We start from the raw sequence: 23,025 nt of genomic DNA on the forward strand, positions 1-23,025 counted from the left end.
CTAACATTTAATTCCAGCTCAAGTATATACATGTGTGTGTACCCTATAAATGGAAACCGACCTAAATAAAGCACAAAACATGCCAACAAGTTAAAATCAACAAAATTTATTTTAACAACGCAGAGCCATAACAGCTTGTGACTCTAGTCAAAAAAATACATCCCTTTCGTAGTTTACCTTCACTTTACAATACATTTAATACGTCATTCATAGCACATTACAGCTTCAAAATAGAAAGAAAAAAAAAAAGAAGCAAATCGATACAAAACCAAAAACTACTGTTTGCATTTACATACATAGTACAATATAATGTGTTGTGTAGCCAGTAGACGAGTGTCACCTGGCTGGCAGTCCCAATTTTTATTTTTAAACACACCAGCGGTTACAAAGATGTCATGTAAGTGTTGCGCAACAAAACACTGCATGCTCAAGCAAACAGATCTTCCCCAAAAATGCATTACGGTAATGATTATTTAAATGAGGATGATGCCCCTTTGATTAAAATGTGAGCAAATGTGTTGTTTGTGCGTTATTTGTGTTCACCCACGGTCCTCAGCTCTCTGTGCGTGTCGTCTGCAAGGTGGACTGAAGCTTGCATCGAGAAGAGCCGCAGGACTCCAAAGCCTTGTTGTTTCTGGGGATGAAAAAGAATTCTGACATCTGGATGCACTGATATAGTCCGGCAACTCTTAAAATGGCCAATCATGCATGATGGGCTTCAAAACATTATCTTAATGGTACCGTATTTGTCATTTCACCAAATTAGCTGAAATCACAGTGACCTACCTTCCTTTGTCCTAGTTGCAGGATATTCATTTATCAAGAATAAGAATACATCAATGTGAAGTGTCACCATTGTTCCTGGTGAGTATTGAGCGATGTTTTATACCTGGAAGCTTCCTGCTGATTGGCTCATTCTGTCACGCCCTTACCGGGACATGAAGGCCTCCAGCACAGCCACACTCTCTTTGGGGAAGTAATCCTGACGAACAGCGTGCTCCAAGGCTTGCAGGTGACCGGCGACCACCAGCACAGGCTTCACCTTGTCTTCACTCTGAGATGACGACAGGAACGGACGGAGAGAAAAGGATTTGGTATAGAAACTGAAAAGGACACAGGTCGAAGGAATCCGATTCCGCTCACCTTAATAAGCCCCAGCAACACTAACAAAGAGGATACAAAGTTGTAGCCTTGGATAGAAGAAAAGGCTTTCCTCAAAAGGGCATCTGTAAAAAGAGGGATTAGCTTTTATGGATACAGTACAATAAAAAAGAGCCCGGAAGGTAACACGGGGGAGACAGGTGCCCTTTGTATTCCACAAAAAAAAAAAAGAAATCTCACCAACACTTTCCAAGACTGCACTCTTGACTTCACCATTGTCCTCTTTATACACAGATGCAATTTTGAGAAAGGCTTCGGCTGTTTTTCTTGCGTCGGACACATCCACCTGGCCACAAAGACAGGAAAAAGGAATCAGCGTCATCCTTCTTTCCAAAAATGCCATATAGTTCATTTCTACAATGAACTTTGTAAAGTGTCAAAAAAAGAGAAATGTAATGTCGTTGACAATAGATAATATAGGTAAGCCTTCTCTTGTATTATCAACTATTGTACCTGCTGTTCAATCAGTGCTGCTCTTTTGGACCCCAGCCTGAGCAGTTTATCCGGCGACGGAAAACTGAGAAAGGACGAGACATCGGGCGGTCGTTGTGCTGATGGGGGTGTGGAAAACTGGAAAGGCAAAGATGGTTAAAAAAAACAAAAAAACGTTAGGCTAATATTTAATTAAGCGGAAGAAAAAAAAAGATTAAGTCTATCTGTATTATTCAACTTGCTGATCCGACTTACCTTGCTGCCAACGTTTAAATCTTGCTCCTCTTCTTCCTCCTCTTCCTCCTCATCTTCCTCATCCTCTTCTTCCTCTTCCTCCTCTTCATCCACCTCCTCGTCATCCTCGTCGTCGTCATCGCCATCATCATCATCATCCTCGTCATCATCGTCTCCTGGTTCACCCTCATCATCACTAAAAAAAACAACAACAATTTTGATAATCAACAAAATTGTGTTATAAACACAAATGTAAATGAACTTGAACGTTACCTGAGCGACGCCAGAAGCTCGGCCATGTTGCTGTCTTCCATGAAATCTCTCAGAACTTTGCAGCCTTCCTCTCCCAGACAGTTTCCTGCCAAACACGAGGTTGAGCGTGTTATATGTAGTCACAGCAGAGGCATACACTTTTTTTTTTTTACCATTTAAATCCAGTTTTTCCATCTGATTCTTGTTCTTGACAGCATGGGCCACAGCCAGTGCAGCATCTTCGGTTATCTCTCCGAATGACAGATTAAGTTCCTGTTTATTGTAACCGAGTATTTGGTTGGTCAGAGAGGAGATGAAGTTTATTTTATCATGCCAGTCTAATAAATTGTAATATACAACAGACAGGCCGAATGAACACTCACCTTCAAGATGGGGAGTCCTTCTGAAACTGTTTCAGCGATCGCTGCGGCTCCGACTGGGCGCACCAAACAGTCTCCAAAATTGATCACCTGGATGCTTCGTAAATGTTTCAAGGCCTGAGAATGACAGAAAAAAGTATTAACACAGAAACAAAATAATCTTAGTCAACACTATCATGTCAGATGCATTTTTTTTTTTTAAATTTATGTTCTTACATTGGATATTGCTGTTGACTACGCTTAAAGCTTGCAAGCTGCTGTCATATAATAAAAGTATATCTTGGTTAATGATTCCAGCAAGCCCTGCAATATTTCTAATCATACCTGAGCCATGGCAATGGCGCCCTTCTCAGTGAAGGTGTTGTCATTGAGATTGAGGGTGCGCAGGTTTGGATTGTGCTGTACAGCCGTCGCCAGGGCTTTTACACCGGGGTGATTGATGCCATTTTGGGGCATGTGAATCTCCTCCAGGCTGCCCATTAACTGAAAACACATATTAGACGCTTATACAACAGGGAAGAACAAATGTACGGAATCGTAAATCGTCCAATTGGTTGTTTGACTTCTCTACCTGGAACGCTTGAGCGAGAGCTGTGGCGCCGTCATTCTCCAGACGATTCCTCCCGGCGATGAACACTTTCAGGCTGAGCGGCGGACCTTCTGCACTGGACTTTTTATGGCACTCAATCAGCGAAGCAGCTAATATCTGACAAGTGCACAACAACCTTTTATAGCTTAGACTGGAGCACTTTCCAAGTATACCACAATCAACCTATAGAAAATGCAATACATTTAAAATATGCCTCGATTGAGGATGATTTACCTTCCCCCCTCCAATACCCATGCCGCAGTTGTTGAGTCGTAGTTCCTGAAGAGTGTAGCAGGAAGAGCTTTTGAGCAACCGCTCAATCCCCTTCACCCCGTCTGGGCCGAAGGCGTTGTCACTGAGATCTAAAACGGTCAGCTTGGCACCCGCCAGCATTAGAGCGTCACCCAGCGAATTCTTTGAGAGAAAGAGAGACAAATATTAAGACCTTATAAGTGATGTGAAGAGAACATTTAAAGAACAACCAGTTAGGATAATGTTGTTACCAGAGCAGGTGGGATCTCAGAGCGGAGACGGCCAGTAAACATGTCACTCCAGTAACAGCACTGAAAGAAACAAGTTTTTTTTTAACTTATTGCTTTTTTTTTTTTCTTGCATCACCCTCAGTGAGATATAAAAGAAAACCAAATGACATGGAAATGAAAGAAATCAAAAGTATATTGCTGAAACCTTGAACAGGCTCTTTGTCTCAAGGGCCTTGGCGATGGCTTTTGCTGCCTCAACACCCACAGTGTTTCCTTCCAATCGTAGAGCTTGGAGACCTTCAAAATTCTCGATCTCCTTCACAATCTCTTCAACTAGAATTTAAAAAATGGTTAAGACGGAAAAAGAAAGTAGGACAAAATGTGTTTCTATCATTCTTTCCTTGGTTGAATGAATGGAAACTGCACCATCTCGCACCTGATTTCGAATCATCCAGCTTTCTTCCCTGGCCTTTGTAACTCAGCTCCCCTTCTTCAACTTTAGCTTTGGCCAGGGAGTCGGCCAACTGTGAAACAATGTCTGTCGCCATTAAGGTACCTGGGAAAAAACAAAAACCGCATGACACTCTGATCAATAACATCGATCAGCAAATTATGACATTCAACTGATCATTGACTTAAAATATCCGCTGATCCAATTCAGCATGTCAGACCTGTGTAATTCTTATCGTTATGTACAGTATTGATTATTCATGATGTTATTTGCAACAGGCTAGCATTAGCCACCTGATGCTAACTTCGACTACAAACCTTATCAAGGAGATATACAGTTGCTATCAAATCGCATCAATCGGTGGAAATTCCGAAAGAAAGCATTTGACTCGATATTTAAACCTTTTATTTTTGTGCGAAGTGTATGATAACAGTGAAGTTAATTATTGACAGCTGTAACGTGGAAAGTGTGATTCGGCCCCTCGTGTCGTTCAACAGCACACCGCAGACAACCTACAGTTATGTACGACAGCGACTTAAGAATAGTCAAACACAAAACCGAATATGCTATTATGATAATTATATGAATAAAAACAATACCCGGGCACTGCAGTTGTCGATGAATGCTGTCCAATTCAGGCTCCCGCTCGTTCCTGACGTTCAAACGACAATTCAGCACCACAACAAACTGCTTTACGACTCATTTGGTGGACAAGGGAGTTGTAGTTCCATTAGCCTACACTGACGCGTTCACGTTCCATTCTTAAGCTCCAAAAAGCAATCATTCTCAGTACAGACCAGCAAAATTCAGACTCAAACCACACAATTTCCTCCGAAAATTCTGGAATCATCATTTGACAGCGTAAATTGTTCTACGATTGACTGACGACCAGTCCAGATTAAATCAGAGTGAGTCATACGACGTTTGTTCCAATAGCGATTTACCTTGCTGGGGAGTTAGCTGACGTCATGTGATCTGGACTTCAAGAGAAATCGAAAGTAAGCGATAAGAAACCTAACAGTCTGGATTATCATATTTGCGAGGAGCAGTCGTGATAAATCGTGCACTAATTTAATATATTTGCCTCTGGAAGTCACCCCCCTTGCTCCCCCTGCTCGTCGATCACACCATTTTGTTTGCTCATCAATGAACTTCCTCACTTAAAGAAGGTAGGTGCTTTCTAAGTTCCACTAGGCGGTGGCGCCATGTTTCATCACAAAATTGCCCCAAATATCGCTTAAAACGTTAATATTGAAACTAGGAACGCCTACATGTTTATTTTTCTCCCCCATTCTCGCAGGGAGTAAGAATGGACACGCAAAGGCAGAAACGCAAGAAAGAAATACAAGAAGCTCTGAATTTCATACAGTAAGATTTTACTTCTTTTTTTTTTCAATACACATCTTCATTAGGAATGTTCATACACAAAATCAATATAACCTATCAGTTAGTGTGTCTCTAAATTCAGATTTAATCCCTTTGCACAAAAGAAGGATCTTGTGTGTTTTTGTCAATAAACTACCAGTGTGCTCAGACTCCAAACTTTATTTTCAGGCTTTTTTTTTCACATCTTTCTGCATTGTTTTTAGGTCTTCAGTCCCATATCCAGATCCTGAAAGCTACAAGGTACAACCTCAATCTTTTGTCTGTTTCCTCTCTGCTAATAGGTTAATTTGCAAATGTAAAATACACATTAACTCAAAAAAGGAGTGACAAGACCAAACAAATTTTGTGCTACAATATCAACACATCTAACGATGTCTATGTTGTGATCCACAGGACTTTTTGATGAAGTTGATCTGCAACCTTCTTGAGGAGGGCAACAACTTGTTCAGGGACGGCCACTGGAAGCGGGCAGTGAGGCAGTACAGCGAAGGCTTGAATGTTTCTGAATATTTCTCAGTAGAAGGATTCGAGATTCCTCAGGATTTAGTGGAGAGTCTATATGTCAACCGAGCAACTGCTTACCACAGCATGGTGAGATTGTTCTGCTTTCTCGAAACTTATTGTATTGAAATTCTCCTTCCTTCAAAATCATTTCCTTATTCACTCACCTGCAATCTTAATGTTGCCTTGTGCCTTTTACAGAATAAATATGATAATTGCATAAAGGACTGCGACAAAGCTCTGGAGTTGTGTAAAAAAAGCCACAAAGTGTTCTACTTGAAGGCCCTTTGCTTGAAGCAACTCGGCAGGTACGAGGAGGCTTATGACTGCACACGCAACTGTTTGCTCATCGCACATCAGGTAAATCATGCACAATTGAACATTGCAGAAGTATTATATATAAGTAATATAATTGAATTGAAAAATTCAATTTGTGTCTAATCACAGGACAAAAAGGTAAATGAACTCGCAGAGGAACTTGTGAACCATCTTGGACTGAAAAAACAAAAACCCAGCAAAGCCGTGAGTTAAATATATATTTTTTTCATTGTGTCTCAGATATTTCTCGATCATTTTTAATGTGTTTCTCATGCCTAGGTGTCTTATAATGTCGGAAATGTTCAAAACCCTTTGAGTAGAATTGCACCAGGTGAGTATCATCAACATTGCAGCAACCGCTATTTTCACCAACATGTAGATCCTGAATGCAATTTTTGTACCCGTGTCTCCTTAGTCAGTTTTCCTAGCGTGCCTCAATGCGTTGCCCTTAGCAACGCAAATGACATGCAACAGTCTGCCATCTCAAACTTGGACAGGCAAGACACTATGGAGGACTGTGAGCTGTTAGGAGATGACCTGGACAACCTTCTTGATTGTGTCCCCAATGAACATTTAGCTGCTGAGGTAATTGCTAGGATTATGAGAAGCACACGATGAATCAATTTGTGAAATCAATAGACAATCATTTGGGAAAAAGAATAAAAATCGTTTTAAAAATGCTAATTTAGCAGCCCTGCAACAAGTGTAGATAATGCAGAATTTGTTTTCTTTCCTCTTCTAGGTCCACAATCCGAAAGTAGCCTCACCTCCCAGCGGGCAAAGAACTTTTTTGCTTCCTGCCCCAAGGCCTCAGCTCCCCCCAGCCTTCTTTTGCTCTTCCATGAGTCAATTTAACCCCAAGAGCTCCCTTTCCTTCGGTGGTCACAACTCACTAGATGCCCTTGATGACCTATCAGCTCCACAGGGGCCACATTCCTCTGATAACCTCCCTGGAGGTGGAGATGATATGCGTTTGAAGTCACTAGATTCCCTAGATGACCTCTTGATGGCAACTGCTTGCGGCGTATCGCCAAAAGCCACTCAACCCAAAACAAACCTGGAACAATTGGATAACTCTTTTGATGACTTGCTTGATAAATATCAACCTGTGAGGCTCACCTGTGACCCATCCGCTCAACTGGACTCGCTCGATTCCTTGGACTCGTTTCCCGCAAGAAATTCTGTGCCCGTACGCCCGCCGAAGGCAACAAACCTGGACTCACTCAGCAATTTCAACTCTTCTGGTAATTACAACCCATTCAAAAATTATTATTGGCTAAGGTGCAGATGGAATCATTTATTCTTCAAGATGGAGATATTTAGTCACTTTGAGGGCCCATTTTGTTTTGACTTCAATAAATCATAAATGAGAGGTCAAATGTTTATCACAGGAAACTTTATCACAATGATGTATGAAAATATTTTGCGTTCTCCATGTTCTTTCTCTGCCCTTTAGCGACACAAACTTCAGTCTCAAACCCTCTGTGGGCCACTCACGACTTCACGCAGGCCTGTTGGAATTGCATTCCTCACGAAGGTAGCTTAATACTTTATACTTCTATGTTGTCCAAAATATTAATTATAATTTAAAAAAAAATTGTTTTCAGGTCAAGGGGTTCACCCCTTCACTTACAAGCCCGAGCCAGGCCACAACTGTAAGCGAGACATTCTCCTGTGTAGACGAAAGACAGCTTTACCTTCGGAATGGACCAGAGTGCGACAGCCACCGACATGGACGTTCATCACAGGGCCTTTTCTCCTCTGCAAACGTAAAAATACATTTTGTCCTTTTGACTTTATTGAAAACCAACGACAAAATTTGAGTTGTAAAGTAGACAGAGTTTGTTTTCTATATAGACCATCCAAAGTATGGAGATCTGGGCATCTGTAAGTTTGGGGAAAAATGCAACTACGCCTACAACCAGCTGGAAATTGACGTTTGGACCCAGGAAAGGAAAGGAACCCTGGACAGAAACCTCCTTTTCGGACCATCGGCTGTTGCCGACATAGACCCTGTGAACAGCATCATACGCCTTCGACAGGAACACAAGGGCAATTTCATCTTCCTCTGTCAGGTCAGGATGGAGATCAAAATGTAGAATTTTTGTAGTTGTTAATTTGGATCTTTTTGTCTTCCGGTTTGCAGGAGTGCTATGACAGTAAACCTCGGATTATCAGTAGGCGCTGCAGAGATAATCACACAGTGTGCTCAAACGTGCATGTCCACCACTCCTTCGATGCTAACAAGTGAGTACACAACAGACACTTAAATATTGATTCAAATTTTAATTATGTCGACTTTGTGCCCGTCAGGTGTTTAGCGTTTGAAGTGAAGACCACTCAGTGCAACTACAGAAAAGTGCGTCCATTTAATATACTGGCCCACTTTAAACTGTGTAGCCAAAAGTCACATGACGGATGCCTCGGGGAGTCCAAGTGTCATAACGCTCATTCTGTCATCGAGCTGCAAACCTGGAAGGTGCAGAGAGACACAGGTGAGGAAATGTGCTGTTGAATATTCTATCCGGAGATTTATCATTATCATTTCTTCATCAACATCGCATTTAATGTTTTCCATGTTTTCATCAGTGCTGGATGCCATTAATGAAGTTAGCGCTCACATTTTAAAACTTGTAGCGGCACTGGAACAGATTTGATGACATGCTTGTGAAGAATGGCACATTTATTTTAGCACTTTTTTAAAAAGATCATTTTGTTTCCCTCATGGAAGAATATAAGCCAATGGGTAATAAGATTCAAACATCCACTAAAGAAATAAAAATATTGTATCAATCATTTGTATTATCTTTGGGGGACATTTCCATTTAGTTTCTTTCAATTAGTGAATTAGTCTTTTTGATGTGTGCTTGTTTCTAGGTATCACTGCTGATGAGATTGTTAAAGTCTCGGCAAAATATGATAAAGAGGAGCAGAATGCCGGAAACGAAAGAAAATTGAGATCAAGTCGAGTAAGGCAGTTTTTTTTTTATTTTTATATTGCAAATAATATCATCAATATTGGCAAACATTTTTTTAAATGTGACCATGGATGAGGAAGATTTTTGTTTTCATAATCGGTTGCAGCCATTGCTCATGCTCCATCCTCCATTTTGCTATTGCCACTGTTTCCCCCCCTCATATTTCATCAATTTATTTCCCGTGAATATTGCATGAATAAACTACTTAACTACACTAACAACTAACCACTGTTTAGATAGAAAACTAGGTACAATTATATTTTTACTCCTTATTTTTAAGCAGGCTACTACTGCTGCTGCTGCTACAAACGGTGTGGAAATACTAAAAGGCAAAAGTTTGAACATGAAGATGAAGTTTATCTGTGCAAGCTGCTTCCAAGACGGCCACATAAGTACGCCAGACGTACATCTCAAGTATTGCTCCAACAAGGCCAGGCACCCGTAAGTAAAAAGATGGGCTTGGGTCTTCAGCGAGAACTTAAATTGACCTAAATAATCTCGTTAAACAACCACCGTCATGGTACAATTCTAGAAAAAGTCAAATCTGTACATTACATCATAAAAATATTTATTTTAATGTCATACAATTTTGCGGAACAAAAATGATCATCTAGGTTCTGATTGGTAAATGAAGTGCTTACGATATCATTTTCACCAACAGAAAAGGAAAGCCTAGCTTGTTCTGACGTCTCACCGCTATTTTTAGTCCTTTTGTTTTCGACAGTATTTCAACATTCAATTGCTCACACTCCCTTTTCTTTTCACGTACAAACGAATGAACACTCCCAGGTGGATGAGAGAGCAAAGCACGCTCGTGGTGAAGTCCTTGGATAAAAATAAATGGGTCCCTGCCAGACCGCTTCCAACAAAATACTTACCCGCACAATATCAAGTGAGTTTAGAAGTTGTTTACTCCGATTTGTTTCAGTGATTTATTAACTTTTTTTTTTTATTTGCAGTTGTGCGCCCAAAAGTTGTTTACTCCGATTTGTTTCAGTGATTTATTAACTTTTTTTGATTTATTTGCAGTTGTGCGCCCAGATGTTGGCAAAGAAGAAATGTGACTACGCTGACAAGTGCTCCTTTGCCCACAGCCCAGAAGAAAAAGAGATGTGGATGTATATGAAGACTCAAAATGGCGAGTTATTGAAACAAACAAAAACTTTGGAACTGTTTCCTAATTGATGAGTGGTCTGTCCCTTTGCAGTCATCGACATGCTGCAGATATACAAAATGTGGCTGACATTAAGCGCACAAAATTGCCAAGCGGACAAAACCGTGCCCGCCCAAGAAAAAGACATTGTCATGCCGACAGATAATCCGGAACCAATGGTGGGTACGCTTTATTATTACATACTTGCGATTTGATGATGAACTACTTCCAGAACTTGCTGTCTACGTTTCAGTGCGGCATCTACTGTCCTCTGTGTGGCAAGCACAGTAACGGCGAGCGACAATGGCAGCAACACATCTCCTCCGCCAAGCACAAGGAGCGCCTGTTCAGTTGCGAAGGAGAAGACGAGGCTTTGAAATGGACCCACCGCTTCCCCGGTGTGTCCTTCCAGCTCTGCACCAAGTAAGTCGTGTCTTCACCTGGCCAATATCTTTAATATGAAAACACGATGAATATTTTGGTTTGTGTTTCTGCGGCGTGTTAGGTCCGAAGCTGACTGCCCTGAAGGTGCCAGTTGTGACTTTGCCCACAGTCGTGAGGAGTTGCAGGAGTGGATTGAGAGACGGAATTTCCTGCGGCGCAAATTGGACAAAGCCAGGGAAGACCTTCTCATCATGCCTGATGATGACGACTACGGCCAGTACAACTTTCTACTTCAACACTAAGAATTACAAAAGATCCAATTATTTTTTTTAAACAGAAATGTACTTTTTTTTGGTCCTGATTGCACTATTTTCAATCAATTTATTTTCAATCAGGGCCTCATATAGAAAATTCTTTTTTTTTTTGAGACAAGGTCATCCGGGAAAAAAAAAAACCCCTAACCATTCACAGCAACTGTTTTTTGGGAAATGACAGGTGTTTTAATTCTGAGTTTTGGGTTGTTTTTTCTCTATTGCTCGTGAAATTGCCCCAATAAAAATTAATGACAAAGTCCTGCACAGCATAGTCATACAACTCTACACAAAAGATAATAATTCCATGCAGACAATGTCATCTTGATAGACCTTGTAATTTGATAAGTGGCATGATGAAGTTTATTTCCACATTTTGTACTTTTGTTTACAACTGCTAAGATTTTCTGAATAATAGGGTTGTGTTGTTTTAAAACCTGTAGTTCACTGTTTCATCTTATTGTGGACAAATTAAAGTTTGTATCCTGTGTATTCAGATTTTTGTTAAGAATATGCACTTAAACACAACCACACTACTTCTCCATTAATTTAAAAGCTGTTTAACTTCGAGTAAACTATGCATCACATACAATATCCTAATGGATCACGTAGTAATAATAGTGGCCGATAGGTGGCGCATGTGTACCTCCCTCCCACGCAGCAACCTCTCCCACGTGCAGCGGTGCGTGTTGCAAATGTGCCCGAGTGTGAAGCATGTGCTGAAGCAGTGTTGTTGTTCTCGTTTTGCCCCATCCCCTTGCTTCATGATTGGCTAAAAGTTCAGAGTGGCGGGTATTTCCCTCAATCGTTTCGCGCCATCCGCAACAAAGGGCGGGATTATTCCAAGGCAAGTTGTTTGGGCACATGCAGGCGTCCCCGTGATGTGAGTGACTTGAGCTGCTTGAAAGTTATTCCAAAGTCTTGTTCGAGAGCACCTACCAAGAGACTCGCCGTTTTTCTCGTCATCCTTCAAGATGTCAACCTTAAATCACATCCTTGGAGAAAGGGGGGAAGTTCCTGATCTCATCAGATCCTTGGCTGACTATCCCTTCTCTTTCCCAGATTTTGATGATATTGGTAAGAAATTTTGACTCATTTTTCACCACGTCTTCTTCAACGTAGTTTGTTGTACCTGATATTTGGCTGCATTCGGAGCTTGGCCAAAAAATAATCGCTTTGTGCGTATGTCATATGGTCAATGAACTAATGCGATTGTGTTGATAACTTCGGCCTCGAAATATAATTATTCCAAATTACTATATGTGGATTTTAAGGGTGTTTTGTGCATGCTACCGCCATATTGTCAATTTCTAGTCAGTCTTAGTTTCATGACTACAGTCTTCAAATAGTGAGGCTGGTCCCCCTGGGGATGCGCGGTGGGATGCCGGCGAGGGGGCGTGTGACCCCAAGGAACGTGTTAATTAGGATACAATTCCAATTTTATAGAGAAATTATACTATTTATAGTAACTGAGGAGAGTTGGGGTGGCGTCAAGCATTTTCCTCTTCCAGGAAATGCATTTGAAACTCTTTGAAACAGTTTGAAAACGAGATTACTGAGATTAGCTTTACTATTAAATAATAATCATGCTGATTAAAATGTTTTCTTTGAAGTGGAAAATCAGAATACGCTGGATTTTTTAAATATTTGTAATATATTAGTTCGTTATAAGAATTCCCACTAGAGGGCAGTATTGACAGCTCAATTACCTTGTTTTCACATTACCCACTAACAATTAAATTTTATGTACCTAATAAATAATCATTAGCCATAATAATAAAATGTTTAAAGAAATATAGTGGTTAACTCCTTTGTGTGTTACTTTAGTAAAAGATTGCTTAGACTTTGACCTGTTTCCTTACTGCCCCCCCTCTTTCTCTCTTTCTCGCTCGCGCTCTCCATGAAGCGTGCACCAAAGCGTGATATAGAGAAACTCTGAGGTGTTAAATAAATAAAAAATCGATTTAAAAAAAAATCCGATCACCCGAATCATAGGCGTCATAACCGTGCAGTACAAAACCTTTAGTTGTGGACCTACACGTATTATAGTAAAAATGGGTTAGTCGATTTAATTGATCATTTTTATTCATTTACTATTTTTCAATTTTGTAAATAATTTTTTCTTTTTAAAAAAAAATGCGTCTCTTCCACTGACTCGAACGTCAGTTTGCAGCACGTGTGGCGCAGCAAGCGGGGAACATCACGCGGCCACGCCCCCTCCACAATGTACTGTCACGTTCGCGGGCGAGGGCGGGGGCACGTGTTTTGCCACGAGTGTTCTCGCGACTCGTTTGCAGGCGAGTCTGCAACCCACGAACGGTGCTTTTCAACCTTTTTGTCTGGTTAGCAACATTGTGCAAGTGAGACGTTAGTGATATTGCCGCGGGTTGGTTTTGTGGCCATATTGCAAAAATATCCGACGTGTTATTTCAGCGTTGTGACGATCTGCATTTGATATGAATTACTTAGTTTTTTTCAAACACATTTGCGGTTGAAGTCGTGTTTAAAATAAACGAAATTTGTCTCGATAAATAAAAATAAAATAAAATGGAAAAAAAAACTGCGTGTCCCATATAGAGAGTACTATCACATGGCAGAATAAACGACCAATCAGCTTCTACTATGCCTCAAATGGGCGTGGCTTTTGCCTCATGAATATCCAACACGCGCTCTGCATGGGTACGGACAACACAAAGGGGAGCAGTCTAGTTTCCGCACATCGGCGTTCTTTTGTCGACGGGTGGATTTAAACGTCGCAGAAGTTGGACGGTGATCCAGTGTCCGTTTAATATCTAATTTTTCAAACTCGGTGGCGAACAATGCCCGGTAAAGCAGAGGTGGATGTCGCGCTTCAGCCCGACTCAACCGTCGGTCCAGAAGCTAAGCAGAAGTCTTTCCCGTTTGTTATAAAGAAGATTATGGACATCCCTCCTCCAAACATTCTGGAGGAAGGCGACGACGGTAAGACCGCAGTATCAAAATGTGTTGGGGAATGTGGAGTGGTCGTTCGGTGCTACTCAAAAATCGAAAAGAACACAAAGTTCCAAGTGCAATATTCTGCGTTCCCACACTGTTATTGCAACCCGATTATGGTGGCTCGCATGTTCCTTGTTCTGAATTTTTATTTTGGTGCGTGTGTAGACCGTACAACAACCTGTCATTGTATTGTATTACTTACTGACCCCCCCCCCCCCCCCCAACCCACTTGTCACTGTCATTGACACCCTTTATCCCCATCACAATTAGGAAGTGTGCCCATCCACGCCCTATTTGACGATGAAATGAACTTCTGTTTCCTCAATTCAGAGCTGGAGAAGGAGAAACTGTGCTCAGCTGACAATGTGCAGGGGGGCGGGGTTGCTGCAGCCAGCGTTGGTGGGGCTTCAAGGGGAAGCAGTGGGGGCAGCGCCGGAGGCGTGTCAGCCTCCTTGACCCCAGCCATTTGGGAGAAGACCATTCCTTACGATGGAGAGACCTTTCATCTGGAGTACATGGACCTGGATGAGTTCCTATCGGAGAACGGGATCCCTGCAAGTCTGGAGGATGAGGAGCTGCAGAAAACGCTGACTCCGGCTGAAGGCAAAGGGAAAAGCGCCCTCAAGGTTACGGGCGCTCCCAGCGCCACGACAATGTCTGCATCCACGTCTCCTCCGCCTGCTCCCGACACCACGACGGGCGCCTCAGAGCCGGAGGAAGCGCTAACTGTCACCACGCTACTGCCCGCCAAATTGGAAGAGGATGAAGATGATGATGATGAAGATGAGGATCAGGAAGAGGAATCTTTGCCTCTGGAAGCAAAAGAAGAGGAAAAAGCTGTGGAAGTCAGCAAGAAGAATCCTGGTAAGAAATTAGCATTCATATAGTCCAAGTGTGTAAAAACATTTTTCACAATTTTCAGAGTTCTGGTTTCCCTCAGACGGACATTATATATAATTTGAAATCTATCTTTATATTCCAATCGACCAGCTAGTACAGGCAAAGTATTTAAATGATCTTCTCTGATATATGACAGGGACTGGACAGCGTAACACGCCGTCTCCCATCAACCCGGACGACATCGAGGTGGATGTTAACTTTCAGCCCGATCCGACCGACCTGGTCCTTTCCAGTGTACCGGGGGGAGAGCTGTTCAACCCACGCAAACACAAGTTCTCTGACGAGGAGCTCAAGCCGCAGCCCATGATCAAGAAAGCCAAGAAAGTGTTTGTTCCCAACGAACAGAAGGTATGCTGACTCACTCGCGAGCATGTTTGGTCCAAAATTGAGATCTATAATACTGAAATGAATTGCATTCAAATCGACATGTAGTCGATTAATAATGAAATTATTTATTATTCTAATCGCGATTAGATTTTTTTTCAAATATTTTTCAGCCCTTTGCTAAATGGATTAAATGTGAGCCAGAAAATATAACTCTTCATTCTTATTTTTGCTCAGGATGACAAATATTGGTCCAGGAGGAAGAAGAACAACCTGGCCGCCAAACGATCCCGTGATGCCCGGCGCCTCAAAGAGAACCAGATTACGGTGCGTGCCTCCTTCCTGGAGCGGGAAAACGCAGCCCTTCGACAGCAAGTGGCCGAAATGCGGAAAGACTGCGGTCGCTGCAAGAACATAGTTGCCCGCTATGAGGCCAAGTATGGTCCGCTGTAAAGACCTGGTAAAAAAAAAAAATCGAATCATCAATCCGACAAAAGCAGAACTTCCTAACCCGCAGAATTCAACACAGACACAAACACACAAGGGAAATCCAAATTTGCACTCTTGCTGACCTCCGGTCACTGTGTCGAGCTCCAGTCGCGGGTCCGATCCTGGCGCCGGAGTGTCTGATACACACTTGGGGGGCTAGGCTGGCAGCGGTGGTCATGGAAAGGAAGGTCTGTGGAGAGCGCCTGGCTCCTTCACCCAGAGGAAGGCGGCAACACTCCCATAGAGAGAGACACACGGAAAATACGGTTGGTCTCGAGAGGCTTTCAAGGAAGTCAGGAAATATGAAAATGGCAAGCAGATGATACAGAGTCAAAAAAAAAATTTTTTTTTCCTTAAATCACTGCATAGTACTTCCTTTAGCGGACCAAAGCATGAGTGCCATCAGTTGTGAATTTAGAACGGCGCCCCCTCACCTTTCCTTGTGTCGCACGTAGATTTTTGTGTCTTTATTCCTTCCTAGATGCTAAGACAGAAAAAGAATAGAGTCCAAATCAGGATCTGGAAGGAAAGAAAGCGGATAACCTCAGGTGGTGGAGGAATGGCCGCAGAGAATCTGTTTAGTTCTTTTGTCAAGTAACACACATACACAACATGTATAGTCTTCTCCAGTGTGTAATCCCTTGTTGCACTTTTTCTAATGCCCTCGTGGTTGAAGGTACCTTATAATCACTGTGGGAGGGACGGTAGCTTAATTTAAAGAAAAAAAAAAAATGCATGACGTCCCCGTAGTCATTTCAAATCCCGAGCCTCAAAAGGTTTGATTAAAAATCTGACCTTTACACAAATAAAGTGTCGTTTTTTTTAGTATCGGTTTAAAGGTATCAGTGGCCCTCCCTTTTGTGGAGGGGTATGTACGCAAGGATGTTTATTTTACTACACTCTGCAGGTAGAGGGCGCTAGTAGCCCTCAACTGCATTTAGGTAGTGTGGTGATGGCGAGGGGTTCTTAAAAAAATGAATTGCGACTTCCCGACAGGCTCTTAAACCCTGTAAATAAAATAAAAAAAATAGCCTGGAGGTCTTTGTATCCTAAAACAGGGATTTTGACTGTGTCTTTATAATCCAATGCTATTCCTTATATTTGCCAAATAGTCAACGAGTGCTGTATTTATTCTAATGGTAATAATGCATCCGTTGATTGTGATGTCAAATTCTTTATATCTCTTTGAGGAAAAATCAAACCAATGACTAAGCAGGGACTCCAATGGGTTAACTGTGTTTTGTTTTTAAAAACAGATTTATATCATGGGATTCTCTATCTCAATTCAAGATGTAAATACAGTATGTGCAGGGTTATGTACCTCATCGACCACTTCACGGTTTTGAAATGGTTGAAGTAAGGAGTACACGGTAAATGCAGCATGTAGGTCTATTTGGCAAAATGTCCATTTTTTATGGGTTGCTAGACTGGCTGCCTGTTTTAATTAGTAAGTACCTCACAGACTGTTACAAGACTCGGGCGTGTGTTCTCCCTATGATTTTTATTTTTGGTAATAGGTCGGCTTGTGCGCCAATAAACGTGGCAATAATACCCTGTTATATATTGCTTGTTTGATTTCCGTGATGTGTAAAATTACCATGATGTTATTTCGAAAAGGAAACTCCCCCCCCCCCCCCCAAAGTCTTTTTGTGCTTCCACTTTGATCCTTTGTAGTCTAGGATCGTAAATGCATGAAACCCAGTGTAATTTGTCTTCTATCAATGTCTTGACGATTTTACACCAAGTGTACTTATGTCGGTAAACCTTCACTAAAGAGCAGACGTGCTTCATGATGGGCATATTAATGCAGAGCATCTGGAGTCTGATGTTATGACCCGCATAATAATGCCAACCATCCGAGTATGGTTCGCTTGATTTCCTATTGGGGCAAAACATCAGCTAAAAAAAAAAGGCATCTTTTGATCACTGTGTGGATTATTTCCTATGAACTGCAAATTAATCTATATGTAGATTTATTTACTGGATCAGTTGGTGCTTACGTGTTTTCTTGATCGTTTCCATTTCAAAAGGGTTGTAGAAAGAGATTTTTTCTAATTTCAAACTTAGTTTGCATTGACATTCAATAAAAATATGCACTGTATTGGACTGTCAGCACAGCCAATGAGTTGTTGTTTTTTTATTATTAAATTCAAAGTGTCCGGCATAATTTTGACTCTGCGCCGAAAGAATCTATTAGATTCATTAATGGTGTTGGTCAGTGTGTATTGTAGCAGTTTTATGCGAAGTAAGAAATTGAAAATATACAGAAGATGACAGATATATGCTCAAATATTTTCAAAATTCCAGATTCTATTCTATTCGTCTGCTCCAATAATGCTAAAAAAGAGAGAGAGCAAATTGCATGTGTGGTCGAATTGTGCTGCACTGGCACCATTTAGTATAAATTAAATCCGTGCAAGCTCTCGTTTTATTTGTGTCTACTGTATTTTTATTTGTTGCACAACACAAAGTAAAACATTGTTTTACATGTTTAGTAATGTGCATGCATACAATATATGCTCCTCTGTGTAAAACACATTTCCAAGCACAAATTATATGAAAATATTTTTCTTTGTTGGTAACAGTAATGTATATTTGAAAGTAAAAACCGCCCTGTTTTACTTCTTGGCATCATTTATCAGCTATTTGAAGCAGCTACAATTATAATATAGAAAATTATTTAATAGTATCAGGATTTTGTTTTTTTGGGTGTTTTGCAAAACTTTTTATTAAAAAAAAAATCTGTTGGGTGTTTTTGTATTGTTCTAATCATGTATGGATACATAATTCTGTATCGTGTATCATGCATTCAGAAAAAAACAAATAAATCAACATGATAAAGACAAATTGGCTCAGTTTGACCTTGACTTGTCATCATCAGACAGCACCAGGCAGCTTGTGTGTTGTCAGACCGTTTCAACCGTGAGCTCACGTTTATTATCATCCGCACGTGAACACACACGCACGGTGTTTTTGTTTGGATGCTGCACGCGTTTTCCCTCCTCCCTTCTGCTCATCAGTATTCCAGAAGAGTAGGAGCTATTGCGTAATGATCACATCCACACACAGGGGAGCAGTGTTGCGTAACAGCAACAGCCCTCAAAGAGAATAAAAGGAAAGATGCAAAGGAGGAGCTGGCTACTAAAGAGGGCGGGGCTTAAGGACGGAAAAGGAAATGCTGAGGTGGAGCAAAAAAAAAATGGATGGATGAAGGAAGACAAGAGGGAGATGTAGAGGAGAGTCAAGGATGAGGCCAGTCACGCATGATGAATGTCTCAACACGTTACTATAGAAAGGGCGAGGCAACATTACAGCTAGTTGACCCCCCCCCCTCCCAACACGCGTACAAACGATGATGAAATCTGCAGCAATATCTACTGGGATGTCTCCTGCTGTGAGGTGGGTGGTGCGCAATCTGGCTCCTCGCCATCGGAGAATTTCATCTTTGCTTTGAATTATTGATCAAACATCACTGGAGTTTGTTTACTGCAATACTTGGATGCGTCACTCGAGTATTTTGGTGCTAGGAAAGACGAAAGGGGGGGGGGGGGGTTCATTTGTTATTTCAAAACAAGAATAATACCAATGAGACGGTTATTTTCCATGCTTACTGGTCTTTTTATTACAAACTTAAAAAAGAAATCTGATACAATAAGAAACTGTAGTAGTAATGCCCCATTCCAAGAAAACAGGTCATTGCATTTCATTCGTGAAAGATTTGTTCAACATCTACAAGGTCGGATACAAAACAGGAGAGAGGGGGGGAAAGAAAATCATAAAAATACAGTCAGAAAAAGAAAAAACTATACATCTTTTCAATTATATACTTTAATGTTAAATGTCACATAGAAAATAAACTCTTCTAACAATGAAATATTACAAAGTGCAAAATAAAACACATTATAAGCAAAGAACATCAGAATACAAAATTCTTATTTCACTTCAACCCCGATTGTAGCCTGCACTTAAAAGTTTGGGGTGCATGTCAAATAGCTCAATTCCTGCACACGCTTTGCAGTTGTTCTAAATTTTATACGCACACCCTATTTGGAGTTCTTTTAAGCGCCATAAAATATGCAGGAATCCAAGTTGGGCTTCTGCAGGCCATCTCAACCGGGGCTGACTAAGAGTACAACATTCATTTCCTTCATCCTTCCTATTCAAAGACTATTCAGGGAGATGAGAGGTAGAAACCCACGTTGGGGTCTTTTCACTTGACAAGGGTGAGGAAGGGTCGAAGTAATGACTAACTGGGATATGGCTATATCATGGAGACCATAGGGTCACACAAAAGGGAAGAAGAGTTAAATGTCAATTTTAATCACATGAATTTTAATCATTCACTGCCAGCCCAGTTCAAATGGATATTTGACGTCTATATCCGTCAATGGTAGTTAAGGTGTTAAAGTTTTCAGATTGGAGTTATGGTGGTGATACGAACCATCTTTTGTCAACATTCAGCTCTTCAAACCCTTTAATACATTTACCCGTCTTTTGACTTCTGGTACAATCCACATTCGATACTGGACTCTGTACATAATTGTAATACCTGTATTTATTTAATTTATTTAATCAGTTTGCATATATCCAGGTTGATTTCTGCAAAAATAAATTCAGCATGTAAGAAACTAAACAAATCTGAACATAAGAATTTTATATTTACATTTTTCTTGGACTGTCACTTGATAATTAATTTAGCAAAAAACAAAAATATACTATCGGGTCTTTTTCTTTTTAATTACAGGAAGAAAAAAAAATCCATATTTCCCTTCACATAATCCAAAAGGGTGGTGAAAGGGAAAAAACAGTTAAGGGTCCTTAGGTACAAAACACGAATACATATCTCGGTCAAGAAAAACATTAAATGGACATAACTTCATTTCCAATAAATTTTTGAAGTACTTGCATCTTTTTCAAATGACAGTGGAATGCATTTTAAAAAAAAAAATGGATGAGAGTAGAGCTCCGCTTAATAAAGTGCTCAAATTGCCCATTTTGTCATAACAAACATTCGACTGGAAAAACTGCCACCATCTTAAAATAGCAACAGACGCCAGCCATCAATTTCCAACATTCACCGATGTCCACTTGACAACCTGGAGACAAAAAGCAGCCTCACCTTTTCCCTGCTCTCCCTCCGCACTGAAGCATTTCAAGGAGGGGCACAACAGTGTTAGCCTTTCGCTTCAATACCATTTAAGCTCACCAGCAACGTGTTCTGGGTTTTAAAAAAAATGCTCGCTCACACCGGACGCCACCGAGACAAAGCAACCCTCTCGCTGGAGGAAAAACATGGCTACATCCCCAAAGTCACTCCGAGCCATTTATCAAAATATCTTCGTTTTGTTTTTTTTACGGCTGGATAACACCCCCCCCTCCCTTCAAGCTTGTTCACCTTCACACACGGATGACAGTGAATGTGTGTGCAAGTCTACATGTATGCTTGCACACACACACACACGACTGCAGGCATGGGCACGTGAGCGGCGTCCTTTTAAGACGCAAAGCTTCCTTTCCCTCACAGAGGTTTCGGCGACCTTCCCCGCTGCAATTTCCCCCTGACAGATGAATTACATCATTCTTCTATTATGCTCACGCCATCACCAAAACATTCCACGGACGTGTTCTCTCGCTGATGATAAAGCCGTTTCTGTATTTACTGCTGTGATGTCAGCGTGCAAAGGCGGCCGTCACGTGATATTTTTTTCCAGATCACAACACATGCGAGCACCCCCCCCCTCACCTTCTTCCTCCTCCTCCCCGAATAGTCAGCACTGAACAGATTGCGGAGCAAAGTGCAATACTTGGCTAGATCCTTTTTTTTTTTTCTCTCCACAGTGTGACGTGCAAACTGGAGCTTTACAGTAGTTCATGTCCAGTAGGAATAACAATGGCAATGATGAATTCGAAGCAGACCATGTGATGACCACCAAAAAAAAAAAAAATTACCATGAGATAATGAGTATCTTGAAATCTCTGTAGGAAAGCTACGTGATTAAATCTGTCGAAAAAGTGTTAGCTTGCATTAGTATTAGGTGTTAGAAAAAAGAAAAAAAAAATATCTGGGCCAGTTCTTGACAAAGAAAGGCTTAGTTGGCCAACACAACAGGCTGGAAGGACTGGCTTGGATATTGCAGGTTGTAGCTCCCTAAGCCCTCAACAAATTGAGGTTTCTCCATGTAGGAGATCTCGCCGTTGGTGCCCAAGATGCCCACGCTCTGAGATGGGGGAGGACTAGAGAAAGGGTCAAAGGTCGGGTGGGTGCCCATGCTGTGGGGGGGTTGGAATCGGCTAGCGTGAGCTTGCATGGGCTGGGGGTCCGCGTCGAAGTAAAGGGGGCTCTGGGATCCCGGGTAGACAAACTCTTTGGCGTTGGGGGACAGCTGACTGGGGATGGGAGCCACAAGCGAGTGCATGGAGAGCGAGAGCGACTTGTGCTTCAGCATCTCCGGAGCCAACATGGCGGTGGGCGAGTGGGAGAGCATCCTCTGGACAGGCGGGACGACGACGCTGGAGGCGCCCGCCGACCCGGCCACGCTGCACTTTTTCATTTTGGTGGAGCCGAATTTCGTGGCGGCGAAAGCGGCGGTGGTGAAGGTGATCGGTTGAGGGCGGGCGGCGGGGAGCGAGGGGGTGGCTTGCTGAGCGGCGAGGTAGGGGGGAGGGGTGGACGTGTTGGACGAGTGGGCGGCCGGGTCGGCGGGCGAGCTGCAGGTGGGGTAGTTGAAGAGGGCGGGGCCGGGATGAACAGACGGCGGCGTGGGAGAACTGGAGAGCGGCGCCCTAAGGGAAGGAGATAATTGGCTTCCGATCGGAACAAACACCTGAGCGTCTGGATTGAAGCCCAAACTCTTGGCTTCATCCAACTCAGAGTCTCCTTCTCTCATTACCCCTTCGGGTCGCTCGCCATCGCAGCTGAGGCCCGGTGGGTCCTCCAGGTACAACACTTTAACCGTCCCCTTCTCCCCAATCTGGTAGGACACCTCGTAGGGGTCGATCCACACGCTGAGCTCCGCGGGGACGTTTGCTCGCACCTCCTCCGTATCCAGCCCACTTCTCTTGGCGGCCAGCTCCACAACCGGGTCTCTCGGGGCTCCCAGGTGCAAACAGCGGAACGCAGAACCCCGAAGAGGAGCCTCGGGATACCAGTGGCCCTCGAAGCGAGACACCAGGATACGCTCCAGCTCTTCTCCGAAGAGGTCGGCCCGACGCCGAGGTAGCTTATTGTACAAATAGGACACGATGAAGTTAAGGGCGACCTTCACCTCGAGATGCATGACTGTACTCTTAGCGTGGGAGATGAGGCTTTCTTTCTAAAGGTGAT

The 23,025-nt window shown here is 42.2% G+C and overlaps 4 protein-coding genes across 10 annotated transcripts; 2 read left to right on the top strand and 2 right to left on the bottom strand.

Annotated features, from left to right (window-relative positions):
- Nucleotides 1-90: 90 nt before the first annotated feature.
- rangap1a (RAN GTPase activating protein 1a) lies at nucleotides 91-5,059 on the bottom strand. 3 transcript variants are annotated; one of them, XM_037256568.1, is made up of 16 exons: nucleotides 4,926-5,059; nucleotides 3,967-4,086; nucleotides 3,736-3,863; nucleotides 3,552-3,611; nucleotides 3,283-3,462; nucleotides 3,031-3,165; nucleotides 2,784-2,942; nucleotides 2,463-2,576; nucleotides 2,253-2,352; nucleotides 2,101-2,185; nucleotides 1,849-2,023; nucleotides 1,615-1,731; nucleotides 1,342-1,447; nucleotides 1,144-1,226; nucleotides 933-1,054; nucleotides 91-634 (listed from the first exon to the last, which is right to left on the bottom strand). In XM_037256568.1, exons 2-16 carry the CDS (start codon nucleotides 4,076-4,078, stop codon nucleotides 553-555), a joined length of 1,758 nt encoding a protein of 585 aa, XP_037112463.1. In that variant the 5' UTR covers nucleotides 4,079-4,086; nucleotides 4,926-5,059; the 3' UTR covers nucleotides 91-552. The 3 variants fall into 3 exon arrangements, with proteins under 3 accessions (XP_037112463.1, XP_037112462.1, XP_037112464.1); XM_037256567.1 differs by lacking the exon at nucleotides 4,926-5,059 and adding an exon at nucleotides 4,581-4,709; XM_037256569.1 differs by lacking the exon at nucleotides 4,926-5,059 and adding an exon at nucleotides 4,581-4,709 and having other exon boundaries at nucleotides 890-1,054.
- LOC119125748 (zinc finger CCCH domain-containing protein 7B-like) lies at nucleotides 4,954-11,550 on the top strand. 4 transcript variants are annotated; one of them, XM_037256565.1, is made up of 21 exons: nucleotides 4,954-5,150; nucleotides 5,282-5,349; nucleotides 5,571-5,607; nucleotides 5,761-5,958; nucleotides 6,070-6,228; nucleotides 6,316-6,390; nucleotides 6,466-6,517; nucleotides 6,602-6,771; nucleotides 6,929-7,430; nucleotides 7,643-7,723; nucleotides 7,794-7,955; nucleotides 8,044-8,261; nucleotides 8,333-8,433; nucleotides 8,500-8,681; nucleotides 9,064-9,156; nucleotides 9,452-9,605; nucleotides 9,954-10,056; nucleotides 10,194-10,302; nucleotides 10,372-10,496; nucleotides 10,571-10,740; nucleotides 10,823-11,550. In XM_037256565.1, exons 2-21 carry the CDS (start codon nucleotides 5,291-5,293, stop codon nucleotides 11,001-11,003), a joined length of 2,931 nt encoding a protein of 976 aa, XP_037112460.1. In that variant the 5' UTR covers nucleotides 4,954-5,150; nucleotides 5,282-5,290; the 3' UTR covers nucleotides 11,004-11,550. The 4 variants fall into 4 exon arrangements, with proteins under 4 accessions (XP_037112460.1, XP_037112458.1, XP_037112459.1 ...); XM_037256563.1 differs by having other exon boundaries at nucleotides 9,064-9,155; nucleotides 9,445-9,605; XM_037256564.1 differs by having other exon boundaries at nucleotides 9,064-9,155; nucleotides 9,448-9,605.
- A 321-nt stretch (nucleotides 11,551-11,871) lies between these two features.
- tefb (TEF transcription factor, PAR bZIP family member b) lies at nucleotides 11,872-17,612 on the top strand. Of its 2 annotated transcripts, none has more exons than XM_037256498.1 (4): nucleotides 11,872-12,089; nucleotides 14,319-14,852; nucleotides 15,025-15,236; nucleotides 15,450-17,612. In XM_037256498.1, exons 1-4 carry the CDS (start codon nucleotides 11,987-11,989, stop codon nucleotides 15,663-15,665), a joined length of 1,065 nt encoding a protein of 354 aa, XP_037112393.1. In that variant the 5' UTR covers nucleotides 11,872-11,986; the 3' UTR covers nucleotides 15,666-17,612. The 2 variants fall into 2 exon arrangements, with proteins under 2 accessions (XP_037112393.1, XP_037112392.1); XM_037256497.1 differs by lacking the exon at nucleotides 11,872-12,089 and adding an exon at nucleotides 13,673-13,973.
- Nucleotides 17,613-19,298: 1,686 nt separating this feature from the next.
- LOC119125774 (protein Tob2) lies at nucleotides 19,299-22,998 on the bottom strand. Its single transcript, XM_037256609.1, has one exon. The coding sequence runs from the start codon at nucleotides 22,976-22,978 to the stop codon at nucleotides 21,791-21,793; it is 1,188 nt and encodes a 395-aa protein (XP_037112504.1). The 5' UTR covers nucleotides 22,979-22,998; the 3' UTR covers nucleotides 19,299-21,790.
- Nucleotides 22,999-23,025: the final 27 nt, after the last annotated feature.

This window comes from Syngnathus acus, chromosome 8 (assembly GCF_901709675.1).
Source record: "Syngnathus acus chromosome 8, fSynAcu1.2, whole genome shotgun sequence".
NCBI lineage: Eukaryota > Metazoa > Chordata > Actinopteri > Syngnathiformes > Syngnathidae > Syngnathus > Syngnathus acus.